The following is a 16,840-nucleotide window of genomic DNA, read 5'->3' as shown; positions in this document are numbered from 1 at the left end:
CTCAAAAAGTCAAAAAATTTGAATCTTCTTGGAATCAAATATGATCGAGTATTGTATAAGAAGTTTGGCCAAGAAATGATTCCCAATGACTTCAGGGCAAAAAAGATAAATTTATGACGATAATATAGCATGAATGGTATTTGTATATATCTTTTTTCAATCTTTGACACAGGATGCAATGAAAGTCATTCTTCGGTGAATCTTTTTATACGAGTACAATACTTGATCGTGTTTGATTCCAAAAGAGATTGGAATTTTTTTGAACTTTTCTGAATTACTAAATTATTTTTTGCACATAGGGTGTGCTGGGACCTGAGAGCACCGATGTATTTCTCTTTGTGGGTCTGATTATTATAAAATCTCACTCATTGGGTGGCGTGAAGCGGTAACCAAACAACAATCCTACACCCTCGAACAAGTTTCAAAAGTTTAGGTAACTTTCCTTCACCAATTCTCTTCGCCCCGCCCCCTTAATTTCAGGGGTAGGCCCCTCCTCCCCTCTACTCGCAATCTCAATCATAATTTGCCAACTGACTAATTATCATTAGGTAAAACATAACCTAAACTTCTTATTAGGCGTAGCATTGATTTTGGTCGTAACCAAACTACTTCCTCTGTTTCGAATTAATTGTCGCAGGTATGGATGTATCTAGATGTATTTTAGTTCTAGATACATTCATTTCTACGACGAGTAATTTGGAACGGAGAGAGTATTTGGGTGCATGCATATGTCATCGATGGGCTCATCCCGCCGTGGTTCAGTGGTTCCAATCAATCAATCATTTTCGGCTCCGCCTTGCTCCCAAAATCCATGATTAAAATAAGGAAGCCACACTCAAGATTGATGTTTGTCCGTCGCTGGCGTGTTCTGGGGACGGTCGCGGTATCGCAGCCGGCGGCCGCATCATCAGCAATGACGTCAATCAAGCCCTCTCTGTTGCTTCGCTCCTGCAACTGCAAGCATATATGTACTGATCACTCACTCTTGTTTCTCACAACGGCTTCCCACTACCATACTGACGATCGATCGCACACTGACCACCATAGTGGTCACTCTTCGACCAGCTGGTACGTAAGCAATGGCGGCCGGAATCCAACAGCAGAACGCAGCCGAGGACATTGTGATTGCCGGCGCCGGACTGGCCGGCCTCGCCGTCGCTCTGGGACTCCACCGGAAGGGCGTCCGGAGCGTGGTGCTGGAGTCGTCGCCGGAGCGCCGCACGTCCGGCTTCGCCTTCTTCACGTGGACCAACGCCTTCCGCGCCCTTGACGCCCTCGGGGTCGGGGACAAGATGAGGGGCCGACATCTGCAGCTGCAGGGGTATGTTATCGATGCTGTACTCGTTTTTTCTATACATTTACAACAGTCCGGTGATGAGATGATGAGTCTGTCTCTCGTTGGTCAGGTTGCGGGTCATGGCTTCGTCTACGGGAGAAATAGCGCGGGAAATGGATCTCCGGGTGAACGGAAAACTGTGAGGAGACATCCATGCATCCACCACCATATCGATCGATCTCAACTCTGTTCTTTGGTGCAATGGCGAAAGCAGAGTTTTCACTATGATCGATGTTGGTGCAGGGGACCCCATGAGGTCCGGTGCGTGCAGCGTAACGTGCTGCTCCAGGCGCTGGAGGAAGAGCTGCCGCCAGGCACCGTCCGCTACTCCTCCAAGATCGTCTCCATCGACGACCAGGACGGCGCCAAGATCCTCCATCTCGCCGACGACTCGACTCTCCGGGCAAAGGTGCTGATCGGTTGCGACGGGATCAACTCAGTGGTTGCGAAATGGCTTGGGCTCGCAAAGCCGTCCGAGTCCGGGCGCACGGCCACGCGGGGATACGCCAGGTACCCCGAAGGCCACGGCTTCGAGCCCAAGATCCTGCAGTTCGTCGGCGAAGGCTTCCGCGCCGGCTTGGTGCCCTGGAGCGACACCGACGTCTACTGGTTCTTCACCTGGTCTCCTGCTCCTTCCCCGGATGCCAACGGCAAGGAGGACCGGAGCGCCGCGGCGATGAATCAGTTCGTGCTGACCAAGATGAGGGGCGCCAAGGTGGGCCCCGAGGTGCTGGAGGCCGTGGAGAGGAGCGAGATGAGCGACGTGCTCGCCGCGCCGCTGCGGTTCCGCTCCCCGCTCTCGCTCCTGTTCGCCAGCATCAGCAAGGGGAACGTGTGCGTCGCCGGCGACGCGCTCCACCCGACGACGCCGGACCTGGCGCAGGGCGCGTGCACGGCGCTCGAGGACGGCGTCGTCCTCGCCCGCTGCCTCGGCGCAGGGGCGGAGCGAGGATTTGGACATGAGGAGGGCGAAGAACGTATATGCCGGGTAACAGAAAAAAAAGGCACATTTTTATCAATTAATTTGCACTTTCACATATGTTTGAGCTGGAAGCAATGGACTTGAAAAAGGGAATCCAATCATTGAAAAAATAAGCAGAAGAGCGACACTAGATTTCTAAATTAGAATGAACTATTTTCTTCAAAGGAAGCAAAAAATTACTAAAATTACGATACAGCGGTGACATACCTTGATTCCTTGAAGTTGACTTTGATCTGTTGTTGTATGATACTGGTAAAGCACACAAGCTGTCATTGTCTCATGGACTCTGATGGATTCAATCGCCGCGAAGTGGAGTGCCATCTGCCGGTCTTCCCTATCGAGAAGCGAGGGGCGGCGGCACAAGGCGATACGGAACCTCCAGAACGCCTAGAAGGAAATTACGAGGAGGGTAGATCGATAGGAAAGTAACTGCTCCATCTCACGGCTGATCTTTTCTGATGTCTACAACTAGCGATCAAGGCTCAAGCGGTGCTTTCCCATGTTTGGGCCTTTGGGCTAGAAAGTTACCTCGTTGGGCCATAATCAATTTAGCATTAAACGACAAATGGCAATACACTTTATACGTGCAAACTACTGGTAGAACTAGCACGCACTAGTAATGAGATATTATAGGGGGGGGCGACGCGATGGGGGGTGTCTGACCCCTGCTCGCACCCCCTGTCTCCGCCCCTGCCTCGGCGACGCCATCGTCGGCGCCGGCGACGGGGAGGAGAGGGAGAGGGTCGTGGCGGCCCTGCGCAGGTACGCCGGCATGCGGCGGTGGAGGAGCGCGCAGGTGATCGCGGCGTCCTATGCGGTGGGGTTCGTGCAGGAGAGCGACCACACCGTGGTGAGCTTTGTGCGGGACAAGCTGCTGTCCGGGGTGCTCGCCAAGACGCTGCTCATGATGCCGGACTACGATTGCGGCAAGCTCTGAAGTGTATGTACTGCCGTTTTTCTGCAGGGTGGATCACCAATCACGTAATTTCTGTCGCCCCGACTAAATCGCGTAATCCAGCAGATCCCTACGTACACCCTGCGTTTTGATTTTCGGATTGGTTTTTTTTCACCCCCAGACAAAATGGCCGAATTTCGGTCAATTCAAAAATTGCGGCCAAATCTCAGACGAAATTGCAAAAACAAAATTTGAATTTTGAATGAAATTTAACCAAAATCTGGCCGAAATTCGGCCGAAATTTGAGAGAAATTTTGCAATCAACGGAGGAAAAGTATAGCAGATCGAGCTCTAGGGATTAACAACTGAATCAGTTCAATAATAAACATTGGAGAAGCAAACGAAGAAGGAAGTGCCCTGATGCTACCTATGCATCAGTCCAACATATAAAAACAATCCTCACTGCCACAGACATCAAGTACCATGCCGTGGCATTGAAGAAGCAACGGAGAAGAAACTAGATGGTGATGGAGGAGGCGCGAGGTGGCCCTGATGGAGGCTGCGCGTCGACGCACTCGGACGCAAGTGAGCGGGCGGGAGGTACCCGTCAACGAGGCGGCTTGATGCAGCGGCGGAGTGCGGATTCTTCACTGGAGGAGCTCCCGACGGGCGGGGGAAGGCAGCAGGCTGGCAGCGGCGCGGCGCGCACACGGAAAGACAGAGGAAACGAGAAGTTTAGGGTTCGGGCATTCAGTTTGATGGTGTTTTCTTAGCCGGACCATAATGGAGGCCTTCTAGATGTTGGGCTGGGCCACAACTTTCAAAGCAGGCCGAAATTTTTTAAGCGAAAGGGACATATTCCGGGCCCAGGCGAGATGGCCGAAATTCGACTGAAATTGGTTTTCTTAAAAATATCCTCAAACTTAATTAATCAACTGAGAAGAGTTACATCTTTCAAAACAAAGGGCAACAGAGAAGAGGGCGGATCACCATACCAATTGAAATCTAATTGAGAATCATCAGAGCGCTACGCCAGTTGGTGAGCAACACAATTTGCCTCAAGAAAAAGAAACTGTTTTGATCATCATGGTCTTTGCACACGAGATGATGAAGAAGTAGGAACCCAACCGTTTTAATCAGTGACTTTATTTCCCGACCATCAGATCAATATCCAACGGGCACAATCATGCCTCGTCTTGTTCATCTTCTTCCTCCGGCATGACGGTTCCTCCTCCTCCGGGGCCTACTCCACCCCATCCGCATGCCTCCACACCCCCCGGTGGCCAGCGGGTATTACCGCGCACCGCCTCGCCGCCCCAGCTTCCCCTCAGTCCCCAACCACTCCTACCGCCGTTGCTGGTCACTGCCATGGCCATCCCTCTAAGACGCGCACCAATGAACAACTCTGGCTATTCTCCTGTACTCCACACCCCTAAGATAGATAGCGAGGTTGATGCTTCCCGACGAACCTGCAACCCCATCCCTAAGATAGATAGTGGGGCTTCTTCTTCTCCGGCGAGGTCCGGCTATCCCAAAAAAGTGACTGACGCGACAAAGAATTTGAGGTACCTAAAAAATAGCAAAACCAATGTAAGGGCATCTCTACCAGATCCTTTATAAGTTATATTCGAGAGTCAACAATTTTGTTTACGGAACTCAGCATCATCTAGCAGATCACTTATAACTGAAGGAGTCTGATAACACGGAAGCCTCGGGACCTTGTTCTTGCTCTCCCGGAGAGGAAGAGAGCAAGGGCATACGCCGCTAGCTGAAGAGATCCGCGATATCGAGGTCGGGTCTGGGCTAGCCCTGGAACATGTAACCTTGGACTCAGTCATGCATATAAGGCCAGTCAACAAAATAAACAACAAGTACTCTCGCGGCATGATGATACTCAGGTGTCTAGCTCCTGCCGTGACCCAAAGTTTGGATTTTTCTTGGATAAGTTTGAGATTGTAGAAAGGCGGCCTTGATTTCTTCCTAAAAACTCTAGCATTTTTCTCGTTCCAAATGACCCAACTGACAAGCATAGTTAAGGAAGCCATGGCCTTCTGGTTCTCTGTGTTGGGCTTCGACATGTTTTTCCAAAAATGTTTGATGTTGTGCTTCACTCACCATTGATGAATCTCCAGAGCCCCCAGGCCAAGCCACTCCTATACCAATATCCATATGCACAGTGTGGACCTGCACCGAAAGAAGTGGTGCGGGGATGTCATGTTTGTCCATCTGCAAAGGGTGCATAGGCTGCAATTTACCCAACCTCGCTTCTTCAATCTATCCGCTGTCCAAATTCTAAAACAAATATTGCATGAAGAAAGATCATTTACAATATAAGAGATTTCGGCCTTTCCAACTCTTACAAAAATGTTATGGCTGCTACAATTTTAATACATTTTTATCACGTTGTTCATAATTTCCTAATTAGCCTCTCATTAACTTCATACAAGATTATCCCACCCCCACTCGTTTTCCCCGCTTCCGTAATCACTGGCTTCATGCGGTTTAGTGTCACGATGCATAGGGCATGCTCCCATGTCCCAGCTTCTCCCGCTCGAGCGCCGCCTTTCCACCACCCTCAAGGAAGTGCGGATAGACCTAAAGTCATGTGTCAGGGGTAGCACCACCCTAATGAGCTCATCCAAAGCTAGCAAGACGTGCACCAGGGGTCCCTCTTAAAAGAGCAGGACCCCCTCTTCGACGATGAGTTCACCTTTTGCCACATCCTTCAACAGCCCTTCAACCATCGCTAGCCAGACTGGTGCTTTTTAGCGACAACATAGCAAGATCAAGTTCTGCCATCTCAGAGATGAAAATACCGCATACAAACATGTGCTTCTACCTACAGGCTTGAGAAGCAGTTCGCGACTGTCGAGCTCCATGGCATGCATATCTACACCTGCGACACCAAACCATATATTATAGATGCCTTACTTTGACCTACTGGGCTCAGCTCCCATGTCAACCTGATATGTCGACCTCCCACACCTCATGAATGGATCCTTTCTAGATACCACTTAGGTGACGTCCCTCATTGCCCCTTCTCTGGTGAGCATAGGAAGCATTTTATGCCATGCGTTCGAACTAGGTTTCTGGTCTCGGTGGCTTTGGCCTAACTTTCCTTAAGCACGCTTGTCCACTTTTCAGACTCATCATCATATGGCTCGCCGAGAGCTTTTTCTCCCACGAAGTGGATCTCTCGGTTGATAACTGGTCCATCATTACCCACATCTCCAAGGTCAATGACACCACCTAGCGAAAGAACTTCTGACCAATTTTCACTACATAACTGCATGACAAAGGCATCATCGTAGGCTAGAATCCATTTTTCAAAGTAATGAAAACCATTCTCTTAATGCAAAAGTGACACTTTGACATGCAGATGTATCCAGTGATCCCCTTCCTAGCCCACTCCATTCATACTACCTCCTTCAATTGGAGGTGCATACGAGAGAACTTTGACTTTGCAACCAAGCTCATGCAATATTGCCTCAAGCATTACGACTCCACATTCGTCCTCAAGCTTCACTGCCAGAAAACTTTTTCTTTTGACTATGCAAGTTAGACTGTGCTTAACCGCATCCTAGTATGTTGTGGCACTTTGATCCTCCACTGTCCTCACAGGTTCCTGCTAAGTTGGCGACGATGGGTTGATTTAATATCAGAGAAATGTGTGATAGCTCTCGGGTGCCCCTACACCCTCTAGGCACAATAATTCAAAAAAAAGAAAAAAAAATCAACAAAAAAATTGAATCTTTGCAAAATCAAATATGGTCAAACTTTGTAGGTTCGTGCAAGGTTTCATAACAAAATATCTTGTAGAGCTCTTTGAATATCACGAGTTTCAGATTTCAGTGCTAAAAGTGCTCAAACCTTCAAGCATTGAAATTCTTTTCTTGTATAGAGCTCCTCGGAACTTGCAAGCACCTACAAAGTTTGTTCATAGTTGATATTGCAAAGTGCCAGATTTTTTTGAATTTGTTTTCTATTTTTCTTTAATTTACTGTTCACAAAGGGTATAAGGGCATTCGGGAGCTGAAAAACCACTCTCTTAATATTATGAGCCTTTTCAATGGCGCCCTTATTGGTTGTTGATTCACATGCAAGCTTGGACTCCATCGAGATGACTCCTCTCCTTGTACCTCTTCAACCTCATCACCAATGTACATCCTTGCCTCGGAGCACGGGTACCACATGGAACACCCCCTTGTTCGGAGCTGCCCTGCCTCGTTCTTCGGAGTACGCTAACGACACTTTGATCCTCCTGCGTGCGTACGTGACTTAGTGGAGAGCCATCCATAACACCTTTGCCTACGGAATTTATCTGCACAAACTTTCACAAAAAAAATTGTGCCTATTTGTGTTGCCGGTGACTGAACACTATTGTGATTTAAACTATGCAGTTTAGTATATAACTTTTATTGCAGGGAAGTTTAGCACAATTTATACATTTAACTTTTTTTTTTGCAGAAAAGTATACATTTGGTGATTGCATTTTTTTGTTGATAGCTTACCAAGCTGACCACTTGGTAAGTATACATTTAGCTTCGAGAGAATTCAACCTGAAAAGTATGAGATTTATTTTTGAAAAAGAAAAAATAATAACTTTTGTTCTTCTCCAAATGGAAAGAATGCAATTTTAACTTAAAACGCGATGTGTTTGTAGCACCTATATTTAAGCTAGTAATAAACCGACTGAATAATTAGCGACAAATCTGAATTAATTTGAACCATATATATGCGCATCAGATTTCTTAAGACATCGACAATTAAGAATATAGATATGCAACATTCACTGTTCACATGTGATCACCAAATTAAGCAGACCGGAACAAGCACGCAGCGTATGCTAAATGAATCAAAGGTGATGACTGATCGATCGATGGGGGTCGTAGGTGTACCAGTCCACCGATCACAGCCGGAGAGACAAATCCAGCCCATCGCCCGTACGCGCGCCATCGTATTCCGGGAAGCTCCTGCCGCGCTCCAGCTGGATCTCCATCCTCGTCTTCTTAGCCGCAGGACCGGCCGCATGGTCCTCAGCGCTGAGCATCGCCGTCGCCGCGACGTGAGAAGAAGGCGCGGACGATGACAGCGACGCTGCATGCACGCGCCTGGCGGCGGCCATTTCCCGACGGCGCCTGGCCAGGCGGCGCTCTTCCTTGTGCGCGTTCTGGTGGCCACCGAACGCCTGCGAGTTGTAGAAGCTGCGGCCGCAGTACACGCAGAGGAACAAGCCGGGGGGCTCCCGCACCGACGACGGCGATGAGTGGAGGGTGAGCTCGCACTGATCCTCCTTCGCTTCCATTGCGCGTAGCACTGTTTATCGATCTAGGTGAGTATATATACCACGGTGAGCAACATCTAAATAAATATAGCTAGCTAGCACCTATAAAGACGAGTATGTGTATACGTGAGCTGCGTGCTCCATGATTGATCGGACTAGTGGATCTGGTGCACCCAAACATTACTTGGGTGTTAAGGTGTCTGGTGGAAAAAACCCCAAACAACCTTACTGCCGCCAGAACGAGCGGTCCACGCGCCGCTGTCGTCGCTCCCCTACCGAAATCATCTTGACCTTGTCGATGACAGTCGCGAAGTCTTTGTGCATGTGCCCTTATTCTAAAATAGTTACAACCCTACTACCTACTATTTTTCATAGCACATGCAAATTCTTCACATCATGAAGCGCATACAAGACCTTACGCCATGGAGTATTTAGCAATTCCGTATGTGGGTGTACCTAGATCTCAATCGACTGAGACTTCTCACTCAAGTGATAGAAGATATAAGAAAACACACATAGATCTTCACGTAAAATCTCACGGGTATAGCAACAAATGAGACTTCGTTAAGTCTCAGCCAACTGAGATTTAGCAATCCCGTATATTGAACACATGACTCCTAGCCCAATGCATGGCGTCTCTCAGACAAAACAAGTTTCAATCGCACGGACAGAAGTTATTTAGTAGATCAAATTTTATTTCTCTAATCTAGTAATGCATGTGTCGTAATCTATAATTAAAAATCATCTATTTTGAGTCTTATTTCTCTTTTATCAAGTTTCTTTATCGAGCCATTTACATGTGTCTCATGTCCAATGATGTGAGCTCGCGTGTAACGTTACACGCGATCTATACACATGTCTTCACATAAAATTCACGATCACGATGTGTGGTCACGACCCCGGCAAGGTCTCTTACTCTTGCACAGCCTCGGCAAGTGCATCGGCTGCCAGTGACAGAGGCAGCGAACAACATGGCCCGGCTTCTCTGACCAAGGCAAGCCGCGGCAACCTCCTTCCCCGGCGAGGCCCTCCCATGACGTAGCTGGCAACAACGACGGTGGTGCATGGGTCATCACGGCCACCGGCGGTGGCTCCTAAACTCCGGCTGCTCCTTGCCCGGGCACAAGCGGCGCGGCGGTGCTCTCCACTGCGGCCCCAGCCTGCGGCCAAGGCTGCAGCACGTGGCACTCCGAAGAAGAGCAGTGGCGGCGTCCCATGGCTACCCGCGGCCACGACTCCCAACTGCGTATCCTCCACGGCCGACGTGTGACGGAGATGGCCAAACAAGTCCTGCATTTGGTAACCGAGCACAAGCGAACCTTATAACATGCGTTTCTATGGGAGGAAATAAATACTGTAACTTTGTTACCTACGTAACATGTGTTTGTATGAGAGGGAATGAATGCCGTAAATTTGTTTCCTTTGTAACGTGGGGTGTTATTATTCATGCTAGAATTGTATTAACCGGAAACATAATACATGTGTGAATACATAGACAAACAGTATGTCACTAGTATGCCTCTACTTGACTAGCTCGTTGAATCAAAGATGGTTAAGTTTCCTAGCCATAGACATGAGTTGTCATTTGATTAACGGGATCACATCATTAGAGAATGATGTGATTGACTTGACCCATTTCATTAGCATAGCACTTGATCGTTTAGTTTGTTGCTATTGCTTTCTTCATGACTTATACATGTTCCTATGACTATGAGATTATGCAACTCCCGTTTACCGAAGGAACACTTTGTGTGCTACCAAATATCACAACGTAACTGAGTGATTATAAAGGTGCTCTACAGGTGTCTCCGAAGGTACTTGTTGGGTTGGCGTATTTCGAGATTAGGATTTGTCACTCGGATTGTCGGAGAGGTATCTTTGGGCCCACTCGGTAATGCACATCAGTATAAGCCTTGCAAGCATTGCAACTAATGAGTTAGTTGCGGGATGATGTGTTACGGAACGAGTAAAGAGACTTGCCGGTAACGAGATTGAACTAGGTATTGAGATACCGACGATCGAATCTCGGGCAAGTAACATACCGATGACAAAGGGAACAACGTATGTTATTATGCGGTCTGACCGATAAAGATCTTCGTAGAATATGTGGGAGCCAATATGAGCATCCAGGTTCCGCTATTGGTTATTGACCGAAGACGTGTCTCAGTCATGTCTACATTGTTCTCGAACCCGTAGGGTCCGCACGCTTAAGGTTTCGATGATAGTTATATTATGAGTTTATGAGTTTTGATGTATCAAAGGAGTTCGGGGTCCGGGATGAGATCGTGGACATGACGAGGAGTCTCGAAATGGTCGAGACATAAAGATCGATATATTGGACGACTATATTCGGACATCGGAAAGGTTCCGAGTGATTCAGGTATTTTTCGGAGTACCGGAGAGTTACGGGAATTCGCCGGGGAGTATATGGGCCTTATTGGGCCATACGGGAATAGAGGAGAGAGGCCAAAAGTGAAGGAAATATGCCCTGGAGGCAATAATAAAGTTATTATTTATTTCCTTATAGCATGATAAATGTTTATTATTCATGCTAGAATTGTATTAACCGGAAACATAATACATGTGTGAATACATAGACAAACATAGTGTCACTAGTATGCCTCTACTTGACTAGCTCATTGATCGAAGATGGTTAAGTTTCCTAACCATAGACATGAGTTGTCATTTGATTAACGGGATCACATCATTACGAGAATGATGTGATTGATTTGACCCATTTCGTTAGCTTAGCACTTGATCGTTTAGTTTGTTGCTATTGCTTTCTTTATGACTTATACATGTTCCTATGACTATGAGATTATGCAACTCCCGTTTAGCGGAGGAACACTTTGTGTGATACCAAACGTCACAACGTAACTGGGTGATTATAAAGGTGCTCTACAGGTGTCTCCAAAGGTACATGTTGGGTTGGCGTATTTCGAGATTAGGATTTGTCACTCCGATTATCGGAGAGGTATCTCTGGGCCCTCTCGGTAATACACATCACATAAGCCTTGCAAGCATTGCAACTAATGAGTTGGTTGTGAGATGATGTATTACGGAACGAGTAAAGAGACTTGCTGGTAACGAGATTGAACTAGGTATGGGATACCGACGATCGAATCTCGGGCAAGTAACATACCGATGACAAAGGGAACAACGTATGTTGTTATGCGGTCTGACCGATAAAGATCTTCGTAGAATATGTAGGAGCCAATATGAGCATCCAGGTTCCGCTATTGGTTATTGACCAGAGACATGTCTCGGTCATGTCTACATTGTTCTCGAACCCGTAGGGTCCGCACGCTTAAGGTTTCGATGATAGTTATATTATGAGTTTATGAGTTTTGATGTACCGAAGTTAGTTCGGAGTCCCGGATGTGATCACGGACATGACGAGGAGTCTCGAAATGGTCGAGACATAAAGATTGATATATTGGATGGCTATATTCGGACACCGGAAGTGTTCTGGGTGATTTCGGAGAAAACCGGAGAGCCGGAGGGTTACCGGAACCCCCCCGGGAGAAGTAATGGGCCATATGGGCCTTAGTGGAGAGAGAGAGGGGCATAGTTTGCTTCTTCTCCTTTTTGAACTCATACTTTGCATTCTTGATCTACAAGCATGATACATGCATGCATATTCTTAACAACATCCCAGGAGAACCGGTAAAGTGTTTCTTGTAATGAGAATATGTTTAAAGTCTTGATCTTTGTCAGGTTTGTTTTGTGCATTGGTTACTTGTACTAGTGCAGAACTGGGCAATAGCACCGGTTCGTAAGGCCCTTTAGTGCCGGTTCCATAACCGGCACTAAAGTGTGGTCACTAAAGCCCCCCCCCTTTAGTACCGGTTCAGCACGAACCGGTGCTAAAGGGCAACCACGTGGCACTAGCCAGCTCCGGGGGGCGCGAGCCCTTTAGTACCGGTTGGTAACACCAACCGGTACTAAATGTTTGTGGGTTTTTGTTTTATTTTGTATTTTTCAATTAAATTTGTGTTATCAATTTAATTTAGGATTGTTTTACGTTATAATGAGTTGTAGTCGTCATCATCATCATCATCATCGCATATTAATAAATAAATAAACTCTAGCTAGCTAAAAATCATCGTAGTCGTCTAATTACCACTATTTAATCGTCATAGTCATTACCGCTAGCTATCTAATCATCACCAACACTGGCTAGCTTAAAGAGGAAATATTCACTTTGTAACAGAAGCAAAGATATCATCGAGTTCAACATAATCATCACCAACATCGAAGTTCAGGACACGGGCATGAGACACTAATTAAGAGCACATGAACTAGTGCTGCTCCCTCTCAGGTAGAATAGCATAGAACATGTATAGCTCTCCTGATTCATCATACTGGAGCATGCAGATGAATCTGTCTCCTAATCTTGGGTTGCGCTTCTCCTAGCTGCCCCTAGTACTTCTCTGCGATGTTAACAATTTTGCTCCAATCTTTCTCTATTAAGCATTCTTCGCTTTCAGAAATCCTGAATGCACTCATATGCAATGTAGGATATCTTGGCCGTAAGCTAACCATTGACATGTCACCTTTAGTCTCGATCCACTGAGGCACAACTGTCATCGGAAGTCCCTGTTGAAGAACATCGTATAGTAATTAATATACTAAGCAATGAAAGTTTAGCTTCAAAAATAATGTATGCAAAAGATGCACTAATTAAGGACAAATAGTTAAAATCTTACCATCTTTCAATTATAGATGTGACCGTAGTTCAATACGATCACCATTGGTCGCACGTTTTGAGTACTAACATTTCTAAGTTCAGGAAAAAAATTTGTTTTGACAGTATTAAGATCCTCAAGCCATGAAACATAATGATTTATATCCTCGCAGTTTAGTTGAGCCCCGGGGCAGTAGTAGGTCCTGTCTACCAAGCACCGGACATGTTTGCTTGAACCGAAATAAGCTGACAATACAAATTAGTTGTCAACTATTTTTGAATAAACTGTATCAAAGACATAAACATATGCATGCATGGTTGAGAAAACCTCACATAATGGTAGAACTGGAGGCGTTTGCACATCGACCCAGATGTCTATATTACCTTCAATATCATCTTCCGGACGAATATCAAAGGTGACAACCATACCAGGCTCAAATGCATAAGCCTTGCATAGTGCTTGCCAAGTTTTGCATTCAAAATGGGTGTATGTGTCTCCATTATATAATTTGACGTTGAAAGTATACCCATGCTCCGTCTTCAAGTAAACTCTCTTTACCTCCATATCATCTATAGCACTAAAATCTATCTTATCCAAGATAAAAATTCTTGCATGGCAGGGGATGCGCTAGTAGAATAGTGAAAATTTAAAATTATAAGTTGAAGCAAATGAAGTATAAGTTTTGCATTCAAATAATAATTGACAAAGTGACTTACTGTATCAACTTCGAATGTCTCATCCAGCTTGATGCTGAAGCGCCTACCATCAACAAGGAAATTTCTGTCGCACAGGCCGCGCTGGTCTTCACAGTGTTCGCACATAATAAAATCTTTTTCGTCGTCAGATGACATTTCCTATGTTCATTAAGGTGAAATATTAAACACCTATTACTATCTAACATTAATTAATATCTAGCCAAATATATATTCATCTAATATTTGACATTAATATATCTAACTATATTCATCTCTAACAATTAACATTACTATATATTTAACTTTTCTATCTAATTCATCTAACATTCGACATTAATCTAACATTTATATAAACTCAAAATATATAAAAAATTAAATAAACAGAAAAACTCATTAACAAATAATTTTTTAATTAGATCATCAAATCTCATATACCTAAATTTTCTTATTAAAAATAAACTAGTTATATTAATTATTGAACTAGTTCAAATCTCATATACCTAAATAAACTAGTTATATTAATTATTGAACTAGTTCAAATCTCATATACCTAAATAAACTAGTTCAACAATTTTCTTACTAAAAATAAACTAGTTATATTAATTATTGAACTAGTTCAAATCTCATATACCTAAATAAACTAGTTCGATAATTTTCTTACTAAAAATAATCTAATTATATTAATTATTCAACTAGTTCAAATCTCTAGTTCGACAATTTTCTATCTAGCTAATTCATCTAACATTCGACATTAATCAAACATTCGATCATCTAATTAACTTTTCTAAAAAACAGAAAATAAGTAAAAAAATGTGTGTGTGTGTGTGTATGTGTGTGTATGTGTGTGTGTGTAGTGTGTACGTATATATGCATGTGTGTGTATGTGTGTATCTGTGGGGCCCTGTACGCCGCCGCCCGGCCCGTACGTACGGGGCGGGGGCGGCGGCGTACGTACGGGCGGGGGCGCCGCCATACGGGCTGGGTGCGACGACGACGGACGGCGGCGCGGCGGGTATACGCAAAAGCGAGAGACGTATGGGACCACGGCGGGACGACGACGGATGGCGGCGCACGGCGTTCGGGGCGGCGCGCGAGACGGCGACAACGACGGGCGGCGGCGGGGACAGCGACGACGACGACGGACGACGGGTGACGGGCGGCGAGGACGGGTTCGAGCGGCGCGCGAGAGGTTGGAGACGAAAGAAGTGACAGATCTAACTGAATTTTCGTAAGTGTTGTATATATAGGAGAGGTCTTTAGTACCGGTTGGAGCCACCAACCGGTACTAAAGGCCAACTTTGGCCAGGCCAAGAGGCGGGAAGAGCAGGCCTTTAGTACCGGTTGGTGGTTCCAACCGGTACTAAAGGGTGGTCTTTAGTACCGGTTAGAGCCACCAACCGGTACTAAAGGCCTCGCGCTGCCACCTCAAAGTTTAGTCCCACCTCGCCGGGCGAAGGGAAGCCGCACTGGTTTATAAACCCAGCCGCGGCTACCTCTTCGAACTCCTCTATATAGCAGGCTTCTCGGCCTAATTAATTAGGGCGCGCTGCCCTGTGAGCCTGCTGGCCCTTCTCGGCCTGCATTGCACACCCTAGGTCTGCAGGCCCACTAGGCAGCGCGCCAACAAATTTTTTATATAGTTTTTTATTTTCTGCATTATTTATTTTTGAGTAGTTTTTTATATAGTTTTTTCTTTTCTGCATTATTTATTTTCTTCTATTTATTTTTGAGTAATTTTTTTGTATAGTTTTTTATTTTCTGCATTATTTCTTTTCTTCTATTTATTTTCTTCTGGAAATTGAATGCTGCGTACTGAACAATTAGGTAAATGACCGAAAAACAACAAATGGTGTCAGAACATGTTGGAAATTGATGACGTCGCTTTGAATGCTGCATACTGAACACAAAAGAAGTCCGGAGTTCAAATAAGTTTAAAAAACATTGAAGTGGCCGCGTAACAGATGAGTTCTTGTTCGAAACCCTGATACTCCGAATGAGTTTGTCCAGTTTGTACACGAAGTTCGTCCAGTTTTTGCCGTGACCCTCTCTACTCTTTCGCGCATGCTATGCGGGTGATATGATGATACCATGCCAAGTTTCAACATTTTCAGGATTCATTTTGTAGTGATTTTCAATTTCACGGTCATTTAGCTCTCTAAACAATTAGGTAAATGACCGAAAAACAACAAATGATGTCAGAACATGTTGGAAATTGATGACGTCGCTTTGAATGCTGCATACTAAACACAAAAGAAGTCCGGAGTTCAAATAAGTTTAAAAAACATTGAAGTGGCCATGTAACAGATGAGTTCTCGTCCGAACCCCTGATACTCTGAAAGAGTTTGTCCAGTTTATACACGAAGTGCGTCCAGTTTTTGCCGTGACCCTCTCTACTCTTTCGCGCATGCTATGCGGGTGATATGATGATACCATGCCTAGTTTCAACATTTTCAGGATTCATTTTGTAGTGATTTTCAATTTCACGGTCATTTAGCTCTCTAAACAATTAGGTAAATGACCGAAAAACAACAAATGATGTCAGAACATGTTGGAAATTGATGACGTCGCTTTGAATGCTGCATACTAAACATAAAAGAAGTCCGGAGTTCAAATAAGTTTAAAAAACAATGAAGTGGCCATGTAACAGATGAGTTCTCGTCCGAAACCCTGATACTCTGAAAGAGTTTGTCCAGTTTGTACACGAAGTGCGTCCAGTTTTTGCCGTGACCCTCTCTACTCTTTCGCGCATGCTATGCGGGTGATATGATGATACCATGCCAAGTTTCAACATTTTCAGGATTCATTTTGTAGCGTTTTTCAATTTCACGGTCATTTATCTCTCTAAACAATTAGGTAAATAACCGAAAAACAACAAATGATGTCAGAACATGTTGGAAATTGATGACGTCGCTTTGAATGCTGCATACTAAACACAAAAGAAGTCCGGAGTTCAAATAAGT

General features: G+C 45.3%; 1 protein-coding gene across 1 annotated transcript; it reads left to right on the top strand.

The window, feature by feature from the left end:
- The first annotated feature begins 1,000 nt into the window (after nt 1-1,000).
- LOC125554149 (monooxygenase 2-like) lies at nt 1,001-3,311 on the top strand. The gene is made up of 4 exons (XM_048717748.1): nt 1,001-1,321; nt 1,407-1,475; nt 1,580-2,311; nt 3,003-3,311. The coding sequence occupies exons 1-4, from the start codon at nt 1,080-1,082 to the stop codon at nt 3,253-3,255; spliced, it is 1,296 nt and encodes a 431-aa protein (XP_048573705.1). The 5' UTR covers nt 1,001-1,079; the 3' UTR covers nt 3,256-3,311.
- Nucleotides 3,312-16,840: the final 13,529 nt, after the last annotated feature.

Source organism: Triticum urartu, chromosome 4 (genome assembly GCF_003073215.2).
Source record: "Triticum urartu cultivar G1812 chromosome 4, Tu2.1, whole genome shotgun sequence".
Lineage (NCBI taxonomy): Eukaryota > Viridiplantae > Streptophyta > Magnoliopsida > Poales > Poaceae > Triticum > Triticum urartu.
The sequence above is the reverse complement of the archived record's forward strand: the minus strand, read 5'-3'. Positions and strand labels throughout refer to the sequence as shown.

Coding starts and splice junctions, on each gene's coding strand:
- LOC125554149 (XM_048717748.1), top strand. CDS start 1,080: ATGGCGGCCGGAATCCAACAGCAGAACGCAGCCGAGGACATTGTGATT. Junction 1,476..1,579: donor CTCCGGGTGAACGGAAAACT/GTGAGGAGACAT, acceptor ATGTTGGTGCAG/GGGACCCCATGAGGTCCGGT. Junction 2,312..3,002: donor GGACATGAGGAGGGCGAAGA/ACGTATATGCCG, acceptor CACCCCCTGTCT/CCGCCCCTGCCTCGGCGACG.